The sequence below is a fragment of the Salarias fasciatus genome, chromosome 4 (genome assembly GCF_902148845.1).
Source record: "Salarias fasciatus chromosome 4, fSalaFa1.1, whole genome shotgun sequence".
Classification (NCBI taxonomy): domain Eukaryota; kingdom Metazoa; phylum Chordata; class Actinopteri; order Blenniiformes; family Blenniidae; genus Salarias; species Salarias fasciatus.
In genome coordinates this window covers 22,038,578-22,058,897 of record NC_043748.1, presented here as the reverse complement: position 1 = coordinate 22,058,897, position 20,320 = coordinate 22,038,578, and the positions used below count along the sequence as shown (strand labels likewise).

Below are 20,320 nucleotides of genomic sequence, written 5' to 3'. Positions count from 1 at the left end.
TTATTGATCCAGTTTTAATCTAATGTTCAATCTTGTTGTAATATCTTCAGATTTTTTTAAACCACAGGTGATCTAAAAAAAGTGATTTCATGGTGTTTTTCCTCCTGTTGTCCACAAGGGGGCAGCACAACCTTTACAAAACCTGACCCTCTCCTCCAGACAGACTGAACACTGACTGATAATCAGTGACCTGGTTCACCCACAGCGTTTTTCCATCCATAGAAAATCCAGATATTTAACCCATCAAGTGTCATCATGTTATCATCAATACCAGCTTCAGTTTCACTGCATCAGGAAGAAACGGGGAAAATTAAATAGTGAGACCTCCAAATGGTGAAAGTTGTCCCGAATTTCAAGAATTTCCCCCTGAGGGAACTCAAGTAATCAAACTCACACACGTCTGCATAACACTTTTTCCAAACCTCATCTCTTATCAGAATAACCTTCAGAAAACAGTCAAACAGGAAGTTTCTGATCTTTATAAAAGCATTTATTCCTTCTGGTTTGGCGTCTGCAGGAGATCATGGAGGTGCAGATTCTGAAGGACGCTTTCAACATGTGTGCCCTTGAGCAAGGCTCTGAATCCCAGAATCCTCCGCAGTGTCTCCTCATTGTGTAAAAACCTCCCGGAGCTTCAGGACAGCGAATGTGATCCGTATCGACTCAGATCAGCCAGATGATCTGCATCGACATCTTAAAGCAGCAGCAGAACAAAACTAACCTGCTGAACGCAAATTAAAAAGAAAAAATCCAGTGTCGACATTTTCAATACTCTTCAAAAAATAAGACTAAAATATTTACAGGCGGTAAGATCGAGTGATTTCTTTCTTTTCTTTTGGTGTCATGACTCAAAAATCAGTTCATCAAATGAAACGTGAATCACAGTGGAAATAAATAGAAGCTTCACCTCTGATCCTCAGGAGTTCTTTGTGAAAGAAGCCAGAGTGAAAATAAAGTCTGTTCAAACTCAGGAGTCGCTGATTTTTCCCCCAGCAGGCAACGGAAAGTGCAGAATGAATCAAAATAGAAATAAATAGAAAATCTACGAATTGGCACAAACATCTGAACCTCAGATAATTTCTGTTGTGGCGTTTTTAAACGGTTTTTTCCTGAGTCGGGACTCAAAGATCTTCATTAAATACAAAAGGTGCCGTTAAAGTGAATCACAGTGGAAATAAATAAAATCTGGAGTCGCCTGCAGAACGACGATTCTCCTGCGACTCAGCAGGAAGGTTTCGTGTTCAGACTGAAATCTTTGATTAAAACTGTGACGTGAAGTGGTGAAGTGTGAACTCCCCCCCCCATGAGGAATGCCGTCCTTCCAGTCGAGCGTCAGTCCGCCGCTCTGAAGCCACCGGGCGTCTCGATCCACACGTCAGCCGTCCTGCTCTCAGATGTCTGGCAGCTCCAGTGACTTTATCACCGACTGAACCCGATTCCCTTTTTAAAATACACAGGTTGCCCCCCCCCCCCAACCCCTCCCCCCCATCTCGCTCTATCTCAGTAAAAAATAGGTCACTGCTGTTATTCAAGGAATGTTTCTCTCTTGCTCTGCGGCTCCTCGGCAGGATGAAAGCAGCGGTTCTAAAGTGCATCAGCAGCTCCTCCTCGGTTTCCACTGAGCAAACCAGAGTTCGGAGCAGGAGGCGGTCTGGGGGTCGGAGGGGTGAGGGGTGAGGGGTCGGGGGTCGGGGGTCGGGGGTCTGGGGTCTACTTGGTGAAGCGGCCCAGGCTGGCCGTCCCCCTCAGAGGCTTCTTCTGGTTCCGGTGGTACTGCCGGAGCACGAAGTCGTAGTTGGCCGTGGTGGACATGGCGTAGAAGACGTTGGCTTTGTCCGGGATCAGCAGCTCTGGAAACACAAGATTCCAGGAGTTCAGTCTGAAGCTATGAAGGAGAAATGCATCAACCAAACAGAGAAAATGGTGTCGTGATGATCTTAACATTTAAATGGTGACTGTGGTTACATGGTGCTATTAATTCGGAATTGGTTAAATCTGAATAAAGTCATTCAGAATTATATTCATGAGCGTCGTGTTTACATGTGAAAAATGAAGAATTAAATTCCTTCTCACAACGGGGTCTGCGAAGCGTTCTGATTGGACGCGGCGGCCGTGACGTACTGACGTCTCCCGGAAGTACACAGCGTTTTTCTCGTCTTTCTCTCTCCATTAACTTTGACGCTACAACTTTGAAATTGTCTGCGTTGCTCAGCGTCCGTCAATCCGCCCGTTTCGTTACATCCAATTAGGGATGTGCGATACCACTTTTTTTCAGACCGATACCAAGTACGAGTACTTCATCTTCAGTACTCACCGATACCGATACTTGCATACCGATACTTTATATATATAAAATTTAAAATAATGCAATGACAGATTATTTTTGAAAATGAATTTTATTTCTATTAAAAAGGCAGCCCAGGCACTATGTTTAAGTCCAAAATAATAGTCTGAAAAATAAAACAAACAACACTGAGTTTACACTTATTTAAATGAAATTAAGTGCAAGATAAAACAGTTTTCTCTGAGTTTTACACTTCATATAAACTAAGGTTTTTGAATGTACTAATTTTAATGATTTTTTAATAAACTAAAGTCAAAGATAGAACAACCCCCGGGTTTAAAGAGTTGCTCGTGTTATTTGTGCTGCTCTCGGATCTCTGCTCTTCAGTTTCTCGGTCTTCTCCAGAGTTTGCCGTCGAGTTGCTGCCGGAGTTTTCTTTTTTTCCAGCACAACAGCGTCAGACTCTTGTCCACAAGCTTCGCCCTGAGGTGTTTAAACAAATTACTAGTGGTAAATGAACAACATCGCGCACCTCCTTTAGCAATTTTAGCATTGCAGAGTTAGCATTCTGCAAAGCTCGACTCGTTTTTACTTATATAAAAGAATTTCCACACCGGCGGAGTTTTGGTGAGACGAGCAGCCGTTCTGGACTCATCCTGTTGTCTCTGCTCTGGATGAGACTCACGGAGAAGTCAGCCCGCTGCAGTGAAGCCCTGCGCCTGTCAGCGCTCCAGAGAGGAGCTTCTTCCTCCTTCATGTGTGTCGGCAGCTTGCATCCCATTTGGTTGCACTACCGCCACCTGCTGGTGAGGAGGGCTTACTACGTGTGGGGTTTTCTTGCCGTGACTATCGGCGACTGGCATCGGTAGCCTTCACGAGTACCCGATACCTTGAAATAAGGCCAGTATCGGCCCGATACCGATACCTGGCATCGGTACTCGCACATCCCTACATCCAATTCTTCTAAAACTGCCGTTAAATAAATTGTCTCCATACAAGTTGAAACCAGGCGCCAGCCTCCGCTCATAAAACATGAAGATAATGCGGAAGTGCAAAAAAGATGTAATTCCGGGGTTATTCCAGCAGGGGGCGATGATGTTGGTTTCAAAAAGAGCCCGGTCTCATTGGAACCCATTCAAAAATGCCGATTTTCAGAGTGCAAATAAACATATAAAGCGCCCGGTTTCAGAAGATATTGTGGTCTCTATCACTAGTTTCTATAACCGTGCTGCGTCACCAGACTCTGATTTTCACATAAATCACGTGTTGATTTTATGTTACGAGTTAAAGTTTTGCATAAATCGCCCTATCACAGCGCCTCCTCTGTCCACGTGATGTGGTCACATGACAGGCTGGACCAATCACATTTACATCCGGTTTCAAATGTTCGACATGGAGACGTCCTGCTGGACTCGCCGAAGTCTTCAGAACGGGATTCTGGAACTCTATGGGTGACGTCACGGAAGCTCTATCCATTATATTTACGATCTATGGTCGAAACGCGGGCCGCCATCTTGGAATATTGCGTCATCACGACGGCGCATGCGCAGAACGACCAGAACGAAGTCTCAAGAAAAAAAAAAAAGACTAGAATGAAGTCGCGCCTAATTAGCATAAAATTCAGCTTCCAAAGGAAAATAAACCCGCCGCTCTATTGGGATTTAAACTTAATTCTGAATAAAGCTTTCAGGCATTAATTTGGTAATTTTAGAGCGGAATTAGATTTTATTTGGATTTATAGAGAAATAAAAACTCTCACTTCACGGAGTGAAGTTTGTATTTCCACAAAAAAAACTAAATTACAATGGAAAAAATATTACAATTTCAGCATGAAGTCAGTTTTAACATATCGATTCTGGTGAAAAATGCAGTGAAATGTCTCAAAGCCGTTGCATTGTGGGTGTTTTTACACCCTGACAGCATGGCTTTGAGGAAATGAATTAAAATCACAGTTTTCATTTGGATTTTTCCCATTTGGCCGGATGGGAGCCTCTTGCGGGTCGACACACTGTGAGCCCTGACCTCTGTCCGGGGAGATGACCTGCGTCAGGGTGAAGTCCTGCTGGCTCATGTGCTCCAGGTGATGCTTCTCCAGCGCCCGCCGGATCACCTGAGCCGTCTTGTCCTGACTGGTGAGCTGTGGAGGAAAGACGGAGTCACAGCAGGTTCCTGTTATCACCCAGACGCCAGGAAGACTCTGACTGCTGAAGAAAAGACTGACCAGGAAACACCAAGGAGTGGATCACAGGTTTTCACAGTGATCAGAGAGAAACTGAAATCCTGGAGTAAAATCAAACATTTCTCAGTGTATATTGTAGTTCGATTTAGAAGAAATGGTTAAAAAAAAAAAAAGAAACTCAAAGTAGAAAAACTGTTTTTTCTTGAACTACCATTAACATTTAGCTTTAATTTGATTGATTAATGCTGTTTATGTTTTGCTTTTTAATATATTTAGGATTCTATTATCCATTAATCCATTATCATTTTTCTTTATAGGTGGATCTTCATGCATAAAACCATAAATCTATTCCTGAATATCGACACGACATGAAAACAGCGACACTACAGAAACAGAGGGGGAAACAACACTTATTCAGCTTTATTGACACTTTGATCAATTCTCTTACTGAACTGTTGGAATTTTGAAAAAAAAAGATAAAAAAAATTAAACTGAAATTTTACATCGTAGGAATTTTGTCTATTTAATTGTATATTGTAATGTATTTTACCACTACAAAAAAATTTCCTTTAGAAAAACGTCAGTTTAAAAAAAAAAATGAAAAGGCTAAAAAGTGGGAAATAAAAGTCATTAAAAAAATTTAAATGATCATTTTTTTACTTTTCATTTTTCATTGATTAGATTTTAAATTTTAATGATCATCATCATTAAGATTGGCATCATCAGGATCAATATTCTAGTATTAGTTATTCAAACTCCTCCCTGTGCGGGGAGAAGCAGCGTTTGACTGACAGGTGGCGCTCCAGCTGAGACTCACCAGGATGCTCTTGTACATGTTTCCGTTGTTGTGTCCGAGGTCGACGCTGACGCGCACGATGCAGGAGTCGGCCACCTGCCGGTTGTAGAGCGGCAGCGACGTCATGGACACCGAGCGCTTGTGGTGGCAGATCTGAGGTTTGGGCCGCACGCCGCCGCCGCTGCCGCCATCGCCGCGGGACGCCGGCGAGGCCGCCGCAGGACCGGCGTCTGAGGAGGAGGAGGTGGTGGTGGTGGTGGGGGGAGTCGGCGAGTCTGAAGACGAAGCAGCTGAGGAGGAGGAGCAGGAGGAGGAGGTGGAGGAGAAGGCCTCGGACACGTTGGTGCAGGAGCTGTGGAAGGACTGAGAGGAGGAAGAGGAGGAGGAGGAGGAGGAGGAGGAGGAGGAAGAGGAGGAGGAGGAGGAAGAGGAAGAGGAAGAGGAAGAGGAGGAGGAGGAGTAAGAGGAGGAGGAGGAGGAGGAGGAGGAGGAAGAGGAGGAGGAGGAAGGGGAGGAGGGGGGGAGGAGGGGGGGGAGGAGGGGGCGAGGAGGAGGAGGAGATATGAGATCTGTGTTCAGTGTTACTGTGAAGTTCTTTTATTTCATTCCATTTATGCCACAGTGTTTTGGATGTCCGTTTCCATGACAACGGTGGTCAGAGCCACTGAAAACGCAGCTTTCTGGAAACGCTCCGACTCCGTCTCCATGGAAACGGGGGAAACACGTGAGCCGATCGATCAGTTTTACCCTCATCCTGATGGAGCCGGCCGCCTCGTCCATCTCCGAGCCGCTGGATCCGGAGGAGGAGACGCTGATCTGGTCGGACGGAAGCTTCTTCGCTCCGTCCGTCACAGTCAGGAGGCTGAAGAAACACCGAAACAAGCGGCTGACACGGCGATCGCAGATCAATCCTGACTGATACGGCGCTCTTCATGTGAAACGTTCACACAAAGCCCCACAGGGCCGCCGCATGTGTAAAAACAAGTTATGAAACAGAGCACTACACACACACACTGTCCCTGCAGTCATAACACGCAGTTCATACACACCGTGCTGTCTGCAAGTGTGTGTTCACAGTCAAATGTGCACGTGACGTCTGTATGTGTGTGTGTTTGAATATGGAAATGTGCTCACGAGGACAGCTTCTTGGTGAGCGTGCGGTGGCTCCAGGAGGCCGGGGAGCAGAGGTCGACGGGCGGCTCCAGCTGCCTGGACAGCTCGTAGCTGCAGACACAAACACAAGGGAGGAGAGCTCAGTTTTCCCACTGAGGACGGTCAGTGAACGCACCACAGACTCGTCTCATCAACAGGAAGCTCCCAGAGCCCAGAACATCACAACGTCTCAAGGTGTTGGACTCCAACAGGCAGCTCTCAGAGGTGACGTAACGCCCGAACGCCTCGCGCTTCGGGCTCTCCTGCGATTGTGTGTGTGTTTGTGTGTGTGAACACACTCACCTCTCCTGATCGCTGAGCAGCTTGTGTTCCTGCAGCCAGGCGGCGACGCGGTGGTGGAGCGGCAGGCTGTACAGGGAGCAGGAGGCCTGCAGCGCCCGGATCTGCGAGAGGACGTCGAACTCCTGCCGAGAGAAGCAGGGATGAAGAAACCGGAGCGGCGAGACGCCATCGATCTGTGTGGCGACGCTGCGTGTTTAGATAATGACAGATCTGCTCGGTTTGGACAGACCGGGGCTCAGGAATGTGTCAGAAACCCTCCTGCCCTCCACGTTTACACCTCAGAGGGTGAAAATGAGAGAAACTCACCCTCCTCCTCTTCTCAAAGTTTATGAGTCCGCCCTGTGAAAACAGGCACAGCGTTAACGTCTGCTGCTCATCAGGCGGCACAATCAGATTCAATCAACCATAAAACAGTGCCGGAGTTCAGGAGACGCAGAAACAGACACACAGAGCAGGTTGAGTTCACACTGTGAAACACTGCAGTACCTCCAGCGTGTCGGGCAGCGCCGTGTCCAGCATGGTGAGCACGGTCAGGTACGTGCCCAGGTAGGGAACCACGCCGCTGGAGGAGCTCTGCAGACAGGACCACATGTCACGGACTTTAAAACCGGATCCCTCCACCTTCAAGACTGGAATCTGCTTCAGCCGGCGAGCGGCGCCGCGGCTTCAGGTTACAGCCGGCAGAAATGTCCACATGACTCATGATGGCTGCTCTATTATTACTGTCCTGTAATCCGGGGGATCCAGGCCACTTGAAACTTGGTCAGGGCCGAGCGGGGCTAAAGATAGGCCCGGGCCTCCGCCGTGCCACAGATACTCCAACCGCACAGCTGACGGGCAAACTCAGCTCTCTTGTGGTTTTTTTGTAGTAAGAGAAGCTCTTTGCTAAAACCTAAAACAGCAACACCCTCAGAGGAAACGTCTGTATTACAGGGAAGAAGAGGCACACAGAGCCTCTCTCCTGGTCCTGAGAACACAAGAACATTCAACAGCTGTCCCGAGAAAACGATCCCAGGACATTTAAAAACGTCTCGACAACGTCCCGAGAACACACCCCGAAAAAACTTTTGGAGAACATTCCCCAAGAAAACACCCAACGACACCCGAACAACGCCTCAAGAAAATGCCTCAACAACACCCTGAGAAATCATCCCAAGAATATTCAGAAAATGTCCCAAGGAAACACTCTGACAACACTCCAACAACTCCCGGACAATGTACAAACAGGAAAACAGCGCGAGCGGCGCCTCACCATCTGCCTGGGGAGCGGACAGCGTTTGGACATCTTGGGAGACACGTCGTCCACCGTCGTTTGGCCTCCGTCCTGTCAGACAGAGCGAAGACACAAGAAACACACAGAGGGAAACATCAGAACAGGAGGAAGGAACACTGGAAGAGAGCAAACTGACGCTTTATGAATCAGTGAAAAGATTCATCCTCAACCACAAGACGCCGTTTGAACTATCCGAGATGTGTGACAGGTTTTCCTGCTGGAAGGAGACATTATGTCCTTTGGCCTCTGAGGTACTGACAGACGGAAACTCTGGCAACGCTTCACTTTCCTCGCAGTAAGACCATCAGCCATCACTGCATTAAACCCTCTTTTTTCTCTGATTTCCTGGAACGGGTTTTCAGTTCAGTACTTTTCCCTGCGAGCTCAGTCCAGCTCTCCACTGTCAGGCGGAGCGCAGAAACTGTGAGCAAACCAAAAGCAAGTGTTTACGCCGAGTGAAGGACGGGATTTAATACACATTAACCTGGACATCCTGTTTAAGGTTTCCAGAGGAAGGGAGGCCACTTCCAGCGTCGCCAGCCTCCACACAGATGTCACAAACAAACAGGGACACAACTAACAAGGGCTTCTTCTTGAAAAGGTTGAAAATGCAGAGTGGCTGAGTGAAAAACTGTGAAAAAAGAAGAATTGAAGTGGGACCGGGGTTGCATGGAGAAGCAGCAGACGCCGGCGTGCGAACAGGAATTGCTGGCAATCCATCTGCTCAGCCATCTTTTCTCTATCGAGACACAAAGACGCCGCTGACGCAGGCGTGAAAAGAAACGAGGGATCAAACAGGAGGAGGGAACACCGAGTGCTCCGGGCCGCTCCAGTAAATATTAACAGGAAAAGAAAAATGAAATGGTTTTATGACTGACAGCGAGTGTTCCTCTGAAAGCTGCTGAAGCATTTAAAGGCTCCACCTGCAGCTCCTGAGCAGTAAACAGCTGCAATCAGGCTTTAATTGGCTTTGATGAAGGTGAAGCTGCTGCCTGGAAAACAGACACCCGGCCGTAAAGGTATGCGGCGGCCGGTAAACATTAACCCCGGCAGGTCAAACATAAACCCGTGGAAGTTTATTGGAGGACTTCCTGACTTCTGACGAAGCATCGGGAGAGTTTTCAGATCAGGTTTGGACGTGTTTATGAAATCAGATCCAAAGACAGGAGCGGTGTTGTGACAGGCGCTCCGGATCCGCCGCTCTCACGGTGACGGGGGGCCAAACTGGTTATTTCCCGTTACATAACGCCGAGGCACACCTGGCTGCAGAGCCCTCTCCGGCTCCACACACTAACTGCTGGGAAAAAGCTCCAGTGTGTCAATAACGGTCAGATCCACCAGGACCGTGAACGGTTCAGCCTTTGCACAGCGCAGAATAGCAGATTTGACAACATCAACACCGAGGACGCCATTTGCATTTCATTTTATGTCTTATATACAAAGAATTTCTCAAAACGGGCAAACAAATAATAATATTGTACACATATTGCAAATATATCATAGATTTTTTTTTTATTTATTTATTGTAGGTTTTAGTTCCAGAACAATGTTAAGATACATCATTAATCCCCCTCTTCATTCATTCCTCCTCCTCATTGGTATTATACAGTAACTGCTGCTATTTCTACTCAATACTGTATGTTTACTGCATTAATTCTCTAGTCCAGGGGTGTTCAACCTGCGGCCCTGGAGCCACATGTGGCTCTTTAGTCCCTCTGTAGCGGCTCCATGAAGCCCTCACCACATGAAACGTGAATAAACATTGAAGTCATTTTATTATAATTACACACCACAGTACTATTCAAAATTATTTGTGACTCAAAAAACGGGATTCAAAAAAAGGTACAAGTAAAATTTGGAAAAGTAGCTAAAACCACAGAAAACTGGAAAAAAGGGAGCTAGAGCGGCTTAAAAACTGGAAATGTCTGGATTTCTAAAATATATATATATGTATATATATATATATATATATATATATGTATATGTGTGTATATATATATATATATATATATATATATATATATATATATATATATATATATATATATATATATATATATATATATATATATATATATATTGAAACCTTCTGTTGAAAGATTCAGGCTGTACCTTCACCTGACCGACCTCCAGGAGTCGGACAACGGCCTGATTTGACTGAACTGGTCATGTGGTCGAGTTTCTCTTATGTAACAGGGTGGGACGCCCGGCTCTGAGTTTCTATTGTCACTCGTTTATTTGTAAATGTTGTGTTGGGTTTCGGTGAATAAAGACTCATGTTTCAATAATAATGCGATTATTCTGTGCAGGATTTCTCCATTACGTAATGCCGAGGGATACGATGTAAAGCTGACAGTCTCACCTCCACCAGGAGCTCCTTGTTGGTCAAGACGCAGTTCTCGTCGGGGAAAGTCTCCCACAGGTTTTCGAAGGCGGCCATGCTTTCCCTGCGAACAGGAGAGGAACGGTTAATCCAGAAATACGATCCTGTAATTATCCACAGAGATGCTCAGTAAGCAGGGTTAAAAATTCACATGTCATAACCTGTTTGTGCTGCTCGCTCCATGCTGACACAACCAGAAACAAAGACGCTGTGAATCACTTTTCCCTGAACTGCAGTTCACGACCCCGGCCGGCTCAGAACCGGGTCAGCCGGCCGCCTGCTGAGTGTGAGCGGCTGAACGGCTACAGCGCCGCGGCGGGGGCAGCAGCCGCTGAACCGTACCTGCTGACCGCGGCCCAGGTCTTCCTCAGCCGGTACACTGCGTTGGACTGCAGCGCCGACAGGATGGCCCGCAGGGAGGAGAAGTTCTTCAGGCGGCGGCATTCCTGCAGGAGGAGGAGGAGGAGGAGGAAGAATCCCAGGAGTCAGCGTGAATTAAAACATGAAGGTTGTTTTTTTATTCATGTTCACACACGCAGACTTGATCAGATATCGAACAGCATAAACAAAAGAGCAAACTTTAACGTTTGCCGGTACTCCCAAAGCCATTGTTGTGAAAAAGAACAGTCAGCAAGTGGAATCAGGGGTGTCAAACATGAGGTACGCAGGCCAAAAGTGGAACGCAAGATTCTCCAATCTGGCCAAACCACCAAGACAAGGATCAAACGGAACACTCGAACGCATCGTGACCTCTCACCTGAGCCACCTTGATCCACCGCTCGATGATCCGAGCCCTCAGCAAGGGCGAGGTGGGCGGCGAGCGGGAGGCGGTGGCGGGGCCGGTGGGGGCGGGGTCGGAGGGCGGGCACAGCAGCGAGGCGATGACGTGGCTGGTGACGGCGTTGAACTGAGCCACGGTGGCCCGGATGGTGGGAGACATGTTCTCCTTCTTGTCCCGCTGAGACCAGACGCAGCCCAGACACTGGAACGGCACCACCCTGACGAACAGAGCCTGAAACGCCACGCGGCCGTCAGCGCAACACGACCGGACCAACAAAACGAGAGCGCTGAAATCACAGGAACCTACAGCGTCGATCTGGGTGAGCTGCTCAGCGACAGTCGTGGCAGAGAAATCCATCACACCGCTTTGGTTTGGAGAGTTTTCAGAAACCGAAGTTTCAGCTGGATCCGCTGAAGCAGAGCCGACGTCTGGAGCCACGTCTGACAGGAAACAAATAAAACACTGAGCAGGAATGAAGATATGGAGGGCAGACAGAGGGGTGAAGGTGCTACAAACAGGAAACGCACAGAGGAAGAAACACTGCAGGGTAAAATAAATATGGAGACACATGTTGCAGTACCACTGTTGGCAGTAGGGGGCAGTGTTGAGACAAGAAGGTCATAAAGGGGGAAGTTCCTACTTTTCACTGAGCCTGAAGTCTCAATTGGGCTCAATCCGTGCGTTTACCTGGGACTTTTCATTCCTCTATAAATCCAAATAAAGCCTGATTCCGCTCTAAAATGACCATGTAAACGCCTGAAAACTTTGTTCAGAATGAAGTTTGAATCCAAATGGACCGGCGGGTTTGTTCTCCTTGGAAGCGGAATTACCGTTTATGCTAATTAGGTGCAACTTCATTCTGGTCGTTCTGCGCATGCTCCATGGTGATGACGCAAATTTCCAAGGAGGCGGCCCGCGGCCCGCGTTTCGACTCGTAATGAAACGATTTTTTTAAAGGAGCGATCCGTGATTCTGCACAGTTCTGAGCCCTGACTTCAGTTTGAAATGTTGGCTCCGCCCCCGAGCTCTCTGACTGGTTCCTCACATTGAGAAAACCCTCCCACCCCCCCCCTCCGCTCTGCTCCCACTCAGCGTGCACGACGCTACAGGCACATCCCGTACACGTGCACAATCCTCCGGAGGAAACACAGCAGAAGCCACTTCGACTCTATTTTGTTCAAAATAAATGGCCCCTTCGTCTCAGGTGAGCCAGATTTCACCCTGTCACTACATGTTCGATGCAGAAAGTAGCTGCAAAAATGAATTTGTAATGTTGGCTCCGCCCCCCTGCTGCTGCCAGTGGAGCAGAGAGGTCGTCACGCTGAATCCTCAGGCAGCGCTTTGCGGGGCCACATATCCAAAACACGCTGATCAATGTGTGATTATTTTTTCACAGAAATACAGCATGGACTTCGTAGTACATGATGTAAAAAGCATTTTTCTCGTCCTGGTTAAATTAAAATCGCGGATAGCGCCTTTAACGGCAGTTTTAGAAGAACTGGATGTAATGAAACGAGCGGATCAACGGGCGCCTAACAACGCGGACACTTTCAAAGCTGTAGAGTCAAAGTTAATGGAGAAAGAAAGACGAGAAAAGTGGTGTTTACTTCCTGGAGTAACCACACCAAGTAACCTCACTCGATAACACCTTGCTTGCTTCGAAAGTCTGTTCCTCTGAGTCTGGCTCTGCAGAAAGTCTGGTTCTGTGGTCTGGCTCTGCAGATTCCTGCTTCTCTTAGCGACTCTGTCCCTGAAGGACTGGCGCTCAGCCTCCTGGACGCAGCTCTGCCAGAGGCGTGAAGAGCTTCACCTTCTCTCTGCAGCTTCTTCAGCAGATCCTCGGCCTGTCCCGCCAGCGAGCAGAAGTTGGGCTGGCTGCGCATGTGGTCGTGCACGGCCGAACTGATCCGCAGGTGGTCCAGGAGCAGGTGGAGCGCCGGGTGCAGCGGGGGGTCCCTGAAGTCCTCGCTGTACTCGTCCAGCCAGGTCTGGACGAAGGCCAGCAGGGGGCTGAGGGAACCAGAACCAGAACCAGAACCACTGTAAAGCACCTCTAATGCTACTGAGCGCCTCGTCTCTCCAGATCACACACCCACCTGCTGTAGCACTCGCTGTGTTCCAGATCTGAGAAGGCGCAGTCTCTGTTGTTGACATAAAAACCATGAAACATTCAGTCATGTAGCAGTTTTTAAAGTATTATTTGTCCCTGATCCCAGTAACCACAGTGAGAACATAATTGCTGTTGTGCAGCGGTAATGAGCGCCTTCCAGCTGCTTATTACTGACTTTACAAAGATGACTTTTCTCCTCAAGAAGCAACAAATCAAAAAGATCCTGACACAGCAGGAGGGCTCCACACGTAGAAACAAATTCAGAGAAACCGTGTGCCAAATGTAAATAACTGCTGATTGTTAGAAAGCATGTTTAACTCTGTACAGGGAGCTCATTGAAGTTTGGTTTATGGAAATGAAGACTAACCAAAAAAATCACATTCATAGTTACTCCTCACTGGATTTTTTTAAAAAGGCTCTAAAACCTCTGGTTCGATATGTTCCTTTGTATGTTTTTAGTTGAAATACCTCAATCAGATGTACTGGATTTTCCAAATTCTACAAAGTCGAAGAAATGTGTTAATCTTCCATTATCTTAAAGTTAATCAGTCATCGGTTTCTCAGTATGCTTCACAGCTATTCAAACATGTATTAGGACTTTAACTGTCAGATTCTCAATCATTTCACTTGTGCAAGAATCCATGTAACTGGAAAATTAAGATAAAACTTGAGATGGACGAACAAATAACATGACAATCTCAATTTCTGAACTCAATTTTTAGCTTAACAGCAGATTGTGGGAGGAGAAAGAGATAGAAGAAGAAGAAACTGAAAAAAAGAGGAAAGAAATAGAAAAAAAATGGACAGAAGAAGAAGAAGAGATGGATAGGAGGAGGAGGAGCAGGCGTTAGCGGCGTTCCGGGTGGAGGCCGAACCTCTGGAAGAGCATCTCTATGAGCTGGGCGGTGCTGGTGAAGGTGCGGTAGGTGGAGAGCAGCATCTTGCCGTAGTCCTGCTCCTGGCAGCTGCCGTCCAGCAGGTGGCTGACCAGGCGGCCCGGCGACGCCGCCTTCAGCCGCCGCACCTTGGTGGTCCGGTACTGGATGAAGGCCGAGCCGGGGCCGGAGTCGGCCTCACCGGGCGAGGGCGGGACGGGCTCCCGGCGCAGCGTGACGCCGTACACCGCCCCGTCCTCCACCTCCTCGCCCCACTCCTGCACCGGGTTCTACACACACACACACACACACACACACACACACACAATCCAGAGGTCATTAAGTTTTCCTTTATCTGCTCGCCATCATTTGGATGGTTGGTGTTTTTTATGGTTTCCAGTTCATTCCGGTGTTTGAGGCTTGAAGAGACTGATGTGTGTGAGTCGGTGAAACAACGCTGGAACTGTGGTGGATCGATCCACACGTCAGTACAGAGCGTTGGCTGTCGATCGGGGCCAGTCTGAGAGGATCGATGCTTGTTTTTAAAGCCCTGTGTCCTCTAAAGCAGGCTGATGAGCAGCGCAGAGGAAATGAATGAGTGAAGCCTCGTCTGGTGCCGGGTGAACGGTGCCGCCGCCTGTTTCTCTGAGATCAGTGACAGTTTGTGTTATTTGACTCACTTCTGAAGAAGGTTTCTGGATGGAAATCTCTGAACCAGAGCTGTGCTGAAGCATGTTGAAATAGCTGGTCATAATCTGTTCCACCCGATGTTGCAGAGTCATTTATGAATGCTTTACAAGAAAACACATTTTATTTTTGATTTTTTTCCCTTAAATCCATTTTGGGCACTTTGTGGATTCAACTTTAAAATCCATATATGACAACATATGGAGGGAAATTGATTTATTCTCTTTTTTCTGAATAAAAACTTTCATTACAATGAAGTATTTTATATTTACTCATGAACTTTACCCAAATAACTTTTCTGATTTTAACTAGACATCCAAAAGAAACAGTAAAAGTTCATGAAATTCCATCCAGACGATGAATCTGCCTCAGATATTAGAAAGCATTAACGATCCGGACCGTGAGCGCTCTTCTCATGGATCCAGCCTGAAACGCCACAGCTGAGCAGGTTACTGATGTTACAGGTCACAACACCAGGCTGAGCCATGAAGAGGTTAAAAATAGCCTCATGAGTCCACAGAAAACCAGTGACACAACAGCGGAGAGGCCGGGGCTGATCCCTCATGATCCCCGATCTCCACGCGAGTCTGTCCAAACACGCCGTCCTGTCACAATCAGCACGTCTCCGTGTCCACCGTTCACCAGAACTTCCTCACACATGTTTACAGACAAACAGGATGAGGAAAAAGGTTAGTTTCATCGCATGGAAGCAGACGAGGCCAAAACAGTGGGAAAATGTCAGGAGCGTCAGCCGGCAGGGGTCGGAGGGCATTCTGGGAAACGTTTGATCCCTGCAGACGACGTGAGAGATGCTGCAGACGGCCGGGTTCATCCTGCACCGAGCAGCAGTGTCGGTGGCGCTCGGCAGGCGGGACGCATAACATGAAAGCACGACGGAGATAATACGGCGGATCCGGCTATTCATGCAGCTCTCAGCAAAACAATGAAGGCCGCGGTGACATTAGCATCTGACAGGGCCGCGGTCAAGACCCGGACCAGAGCGTCGCAAGACCATGACCCCGAACAGAACCAGACTCTCGCCAGTGAGAGCAAACCACTGAGCACGGAGCAGCGCCGGTTCGAGTCCACGACGCTCAGGATTCTGCTTTCGGAGAAAAGTCATTCAAGGAAACACCAACGCCAGCATGGCGGAGGAAGCATCAAGGTCTGGGGCTGCGCTGCTGCTTCAGGGCCTGGATCACTCTCCAGCATGAAGAAGAAACTACAGAGGCCAATTCCTGAGCCCTGGGGGACACCACCACATGAATGTCTGAGACAAACACAAAAACAAACACAAACAACAAAACAAAGAAACTCTGAATTTCACCGTCAGAAAAGGTTTGATGGTTCAACGCCAGAGCTTGCCCGGAGATTCATTTTCATATCAGGAGTCAAGTCAAACGCTCATGTAAACTCTGCGGCCTGGCCCTTTAAATGTGAAACACAATACATTTCTGCCCCGGGGCGTCAGCGGCGGCTCTCGCATGACTCCCATCTAATCTATGACAAATCGAAACGGCAGCTGCCCTCGAATGACGGCGAAGCGCGTCGAAAACGGCAGAGTGTGGAAGCACAGATCCGCTCAGCAGGACGCGCAGGGTCTCTGAGATCCAGCGCTGGAAGTCAGTATTCAAATGCAGACGGTGAAAAAGGAAAATCTGTAGGTCCTGCGAACACAGGAGCCTTTTGTCCTTCAGAGAAATGAGAATCAGGGCGACACAAACGGCAAACTGTGCATTGTTTCCCACTCGGTGTCAGCTGGTGGCGCCGAGCGCTCGGAGGTCGGCTCCGTCCACAGACTGACCATCTTCAGCCCGTTTCACAAACCTTCCCATGAAAAGACAACGGTTTCAGAAAAGCTTCATGTTTACACAGCAACGTTTTGAAGATGATGTGTAGTCAGCATGCCGGGCCACTAGAGGGCGCTGTTTATATTGGATTGTCTTAGCAATGGACAGACCACCAAGAAGGATTGTTATCAGGATGACTGACACCTCTAATACTGCACAGTCCGGGAGACTCTGGACTGAGACCAGGACCAGGAGACTCTAGACTGAGAGTCCTGCACCTCAACATAACTGAAGTGTTTCCTGATCCAGGCCATTAATGATTAATTGCTTCCAACCACACAAACAGAAAATTAGAATAGATTTAATAACGGACACACTCCTGAGCAAGGAATCAATCTATCAATAAAGCAAACAGGGCATCAAACATGAGGCCCGAGAGCCAAAAGCAGCCCACAAGAGGCTCCAATCCGGCCCACGAAACTGTCAAGTAAATAATAAACCCTCCAAAATGAAAAGTTATTTTATAAAGCAAATTATTTGTTTTAGACAAACAGACCACTGAGACCCGAGCTGAGATATCAGAGAGTTTATAAAAACATGCAGAATGCAAGTTTTTTTGTGTGTATGTTTTTTTGGGCATTTCATTGTATTTTGCATCATTAAAATATTCTTTATGTTGTAAATGTATTAATTGTCAGCAGCACTTAAGAAGTTTAATGAAAGTTTAGACATTGTCATCACGTACGCTCTGCAATACCACAAAGAAAAACTGCATAGTTTAATTTAAAAGTTTACAATGACAGTATTTTAAGAGTCCGGACTCTGGACTGAAATGTGTTGGACTCCTCTGGCTTGAATAAAGAGACCGAGGACTGGTGTCACATTTGTCACATGCCGGAGAGAATCTGTCAGGCTCAGGAACAATGTGCAGGATAATATGTGACCTATAAACTCAGGCTTTATGCAATCTGCACAGGACGTTTTCTCCATTACTGAGGAGAGCTAATAAAACAAGAACCCGTTTCTAAGATGTTTAGACCAGTGTGGCTGTAAGCTGCTTTACTCTACATTAAAGTTTTCATTCTCAGAAATGAGACACATTAAGAAATGAATGTTGACTGAATGCAGCTTGGAGACCAGAAGATCCTGGAATCACCATGACCCCCCAGAGCCTCCACTGCTCAGCTGCTGTCAGACTTCGGATGAAGGTGAAATGAAGCTGTCAGCTGTGTTTCAGGTGTAGCAGCTCTCAGCCGGACAGCTGCTCGGTCTGGATCTCTGGATTTAACCTCACTCACCATAGTCAGCTCCCATTTCCCCATCTCGTCTCTTCAGGAGCGTCTCTTCATCCCCGCTCGGACCCAGAATCCCACCGAGAGGAAATCCTCCGGTCAAGGCTTCATCACGGGAACATCGCAGAAACACAGCAGACCCTGGGATTACATTCACGCAGCTGGATTACAAGTAAAAACCACTGCTTCTGCTTTGTTTGGTTTGTTTGTTTTTTTTCTCTCTACATTTCGCGTCTGAATAGAAATAAAACAAAAAGGTCGATCTGAGTCCAGTTAATCCACAAGATCTTCTTCTTCTTTAACAAATAACCGAGAAACAAAGTTCTGCTGAGACTGAAGAGACGATCTGAGAGTCTGGAGGTTTACAGAGTGGGAGGAGCCACGGGGGGAGAGAGAGAGAGAGAGGGAGAGAGAGAGAGGGAGCGGGAGAGAGAGGGAGAGGGAGCGAGGGAGAGGGAGAGAGAGGGGGGAGAGAGAGGGAGGGAGAGAGAGAGAGAGGGGGGAAAGAGAGAGAGAGGGAGGGAGAGGGGGGGGAGAGAGGGAAAGAGAGAGGGAGAGGGGATTTTCTCAATATTACATTATATTTTTCATATTTTATTTCAACATTCAATAACCAATCGCATTGTTCTTACTTTCTGTATTTTCTTTCGATCCATCTTGATTTGAACCTTTTCTTTAGTTTTACCTAATATATACGACTTTTACCTAATACATACACACACACACACACACACACACACATATATATACACACACACACACACATATTTATATATGTGTGTGTATATATACACACACATAGTTTTACCTAATATATACGACTCGTATGACTGATTCATGTGTTGACATTCCTTTCTGTTCATTGATGACTTCATTTCAACCCCCCTCTGTCAGCTTCCAGGTGGTTTTATTATCAGTTTTACGGCGCGTTTTCTTTCAGAACCTTCTTAATGTGGAGCTCTGGGCTCTCTCAGCTTCTCCTGCTCCGACACCAACGTCATTACAGAGAAACATGTTGAAGAAATCCAGAGTTTGACCCTCTGTGGGGATGAAGATGGAGGAAGTCTTCTCAGGGTTTGATGGTTTTTAGTGGTCTGCCTGACCCCGATGACCTCTGAACACTCAGGTCATCATGGAGGATCAAACCTCCTCTGTGTCACACCTCCAGCTTCATGATTCCCTGAATGATCAATCCCCCCCCACAGCACCAGCACACGCCGCAGGACTCATGGACTCTCCCAGTGACATACTGAAACACAAACGCCACAGTTTTGGGTTTCATCCCTTCACGCGTGACGCTCCAGAGGTCAGACTGGAATCCATTGTCCTCCACGAAGAGCCGCTCTTCCCCTCCTCGGTTTCCACTTTCCAGCCGGGACGGTGACGACACGGCTTTGAAGCTGGCTTTGGGTGTGGTCCATCCAGCCTCCACCTGCAACACCGCGAGAGCCCCGCCCACTGCTGGAGCCCCGCCCACACCCGATCCACTCAGGAACCACCGGGACCGAACTCTGGTCTGAAAAGTCTCCGGATCAGTGAATCCACAGGTGGAGGAATTCAGAGGCACGAAGCGGCGTGACGCAGTGATGAGGAATGCAGGCCGACGGTTCGTTATCACACGCACGCACGCACGCACGCACACACACACACACACACGCACACACACACACACACACACCTCTGAAAGCTTCAGGATTCGAGTCATGTTGCCTTCGTGTTGAACAGAAATCCTTCAAACAGAAGCTCATCTGAGTCACAGGAGTGTTTCTGAGGCACGCCATTCAGTCTCAAGGACTTCACTTCAAATCAAACTAAATGTCCTTGGAGCTCCCAGTTGAAGCAAGTGGTGAATTACTGCTTGACTGATTCAGTGTGTGTGTGTGTGTGTGTGTGTGTGTAAGTCTATCCAGGACAGTTTAACTCCTCACAGCACAAAACCATCACGATCCACACTGTGAAGCACGGTGGAGGCAGCATCATGGTTTATGACTGCAGTCCCGTCCAGACACCTACACTGACCAACTGATGCTGGTATCGTCAACACAAGGGTGTCAAACATAAGGCTCGTGTGCCAAAACTGTCCCGCACCAAGGTCCAATCCGGTCCAATGAACCACATCTTCAACGCATTTCTTAAGAGTCCTGGTCTCAGCACAACACCGAGACCTGAGCCGAGATATCAGTGATGCTGATAGCAAGAAAAGGTTTCAAATTAAAGGTTATTAAGACATTATTTCACCGGCCGGACTCACTGAGGTGGAACCAGGCTGCAGGTTTCTCTGAACTGTTTCACACCTCTGGTTTAAACCAAGGCTTCCTCAGAGGGTTTACAGTCAGGTCGGCACCACTCCAAGTCGGCCCCGGCCAACTCGGCACCGCCCCGGGATACAGTCAACTCGGCATCAAGCCAAGTCGG

At 47.7% G+C, this 20,320-nt stretch overlaps 1 protein-coding gene across 1 annotated transcript; it reads right to left on the bottom strand.

Annotated features, from left to right (window-relative positions):
- Nucleotides 1-25: 25 nt before the first annotated feature.
- LOC115387028 (ral guanine nucleotide dissociation stimulator-like 1) lies at nucleotides 26-18,258 on the bottom strand. Its single transcript, XM_030089554.1, has 17 exons — nucleotides 17,912-18,258; nucleotides 14,137-14,426; nucleotides 13,248-13,292; nucleotides 12,962-13,161; nucleotides 11,458-11,591; nucleotides 11,128-11,382; nucleotides 10,713-10,816; nucleotides 10,350-10,434; nucleotides 7,967-8,038; nucleotides 7,201-7,287; nucleotides 7,021-7,053; nucleotides 6,715-6,836; nucleotides 6,394-6,483; nucleotides 6,007-6,121; nucleotides 5,281-5,622; nucleotides 4,307-4,421; nucleotides 26-1,850 (listed from the first exon to the last, which is right to left on the bottom strand). Exons 1-17 carry the CDS (start codon nucleotides 17,933-17,935, stop codon nucleotides 1,711-1,713), a joined length of 2,253 nt encoding a protein of 750 aa, XP_029945414.1. The 5' UTR covers nucleotides 17,936-18,258; the 3' UTR covers nucleotides 26-1,710.
- Nucleotides 18,259-20,320: the final 2,062 nt, after the last annotated feature.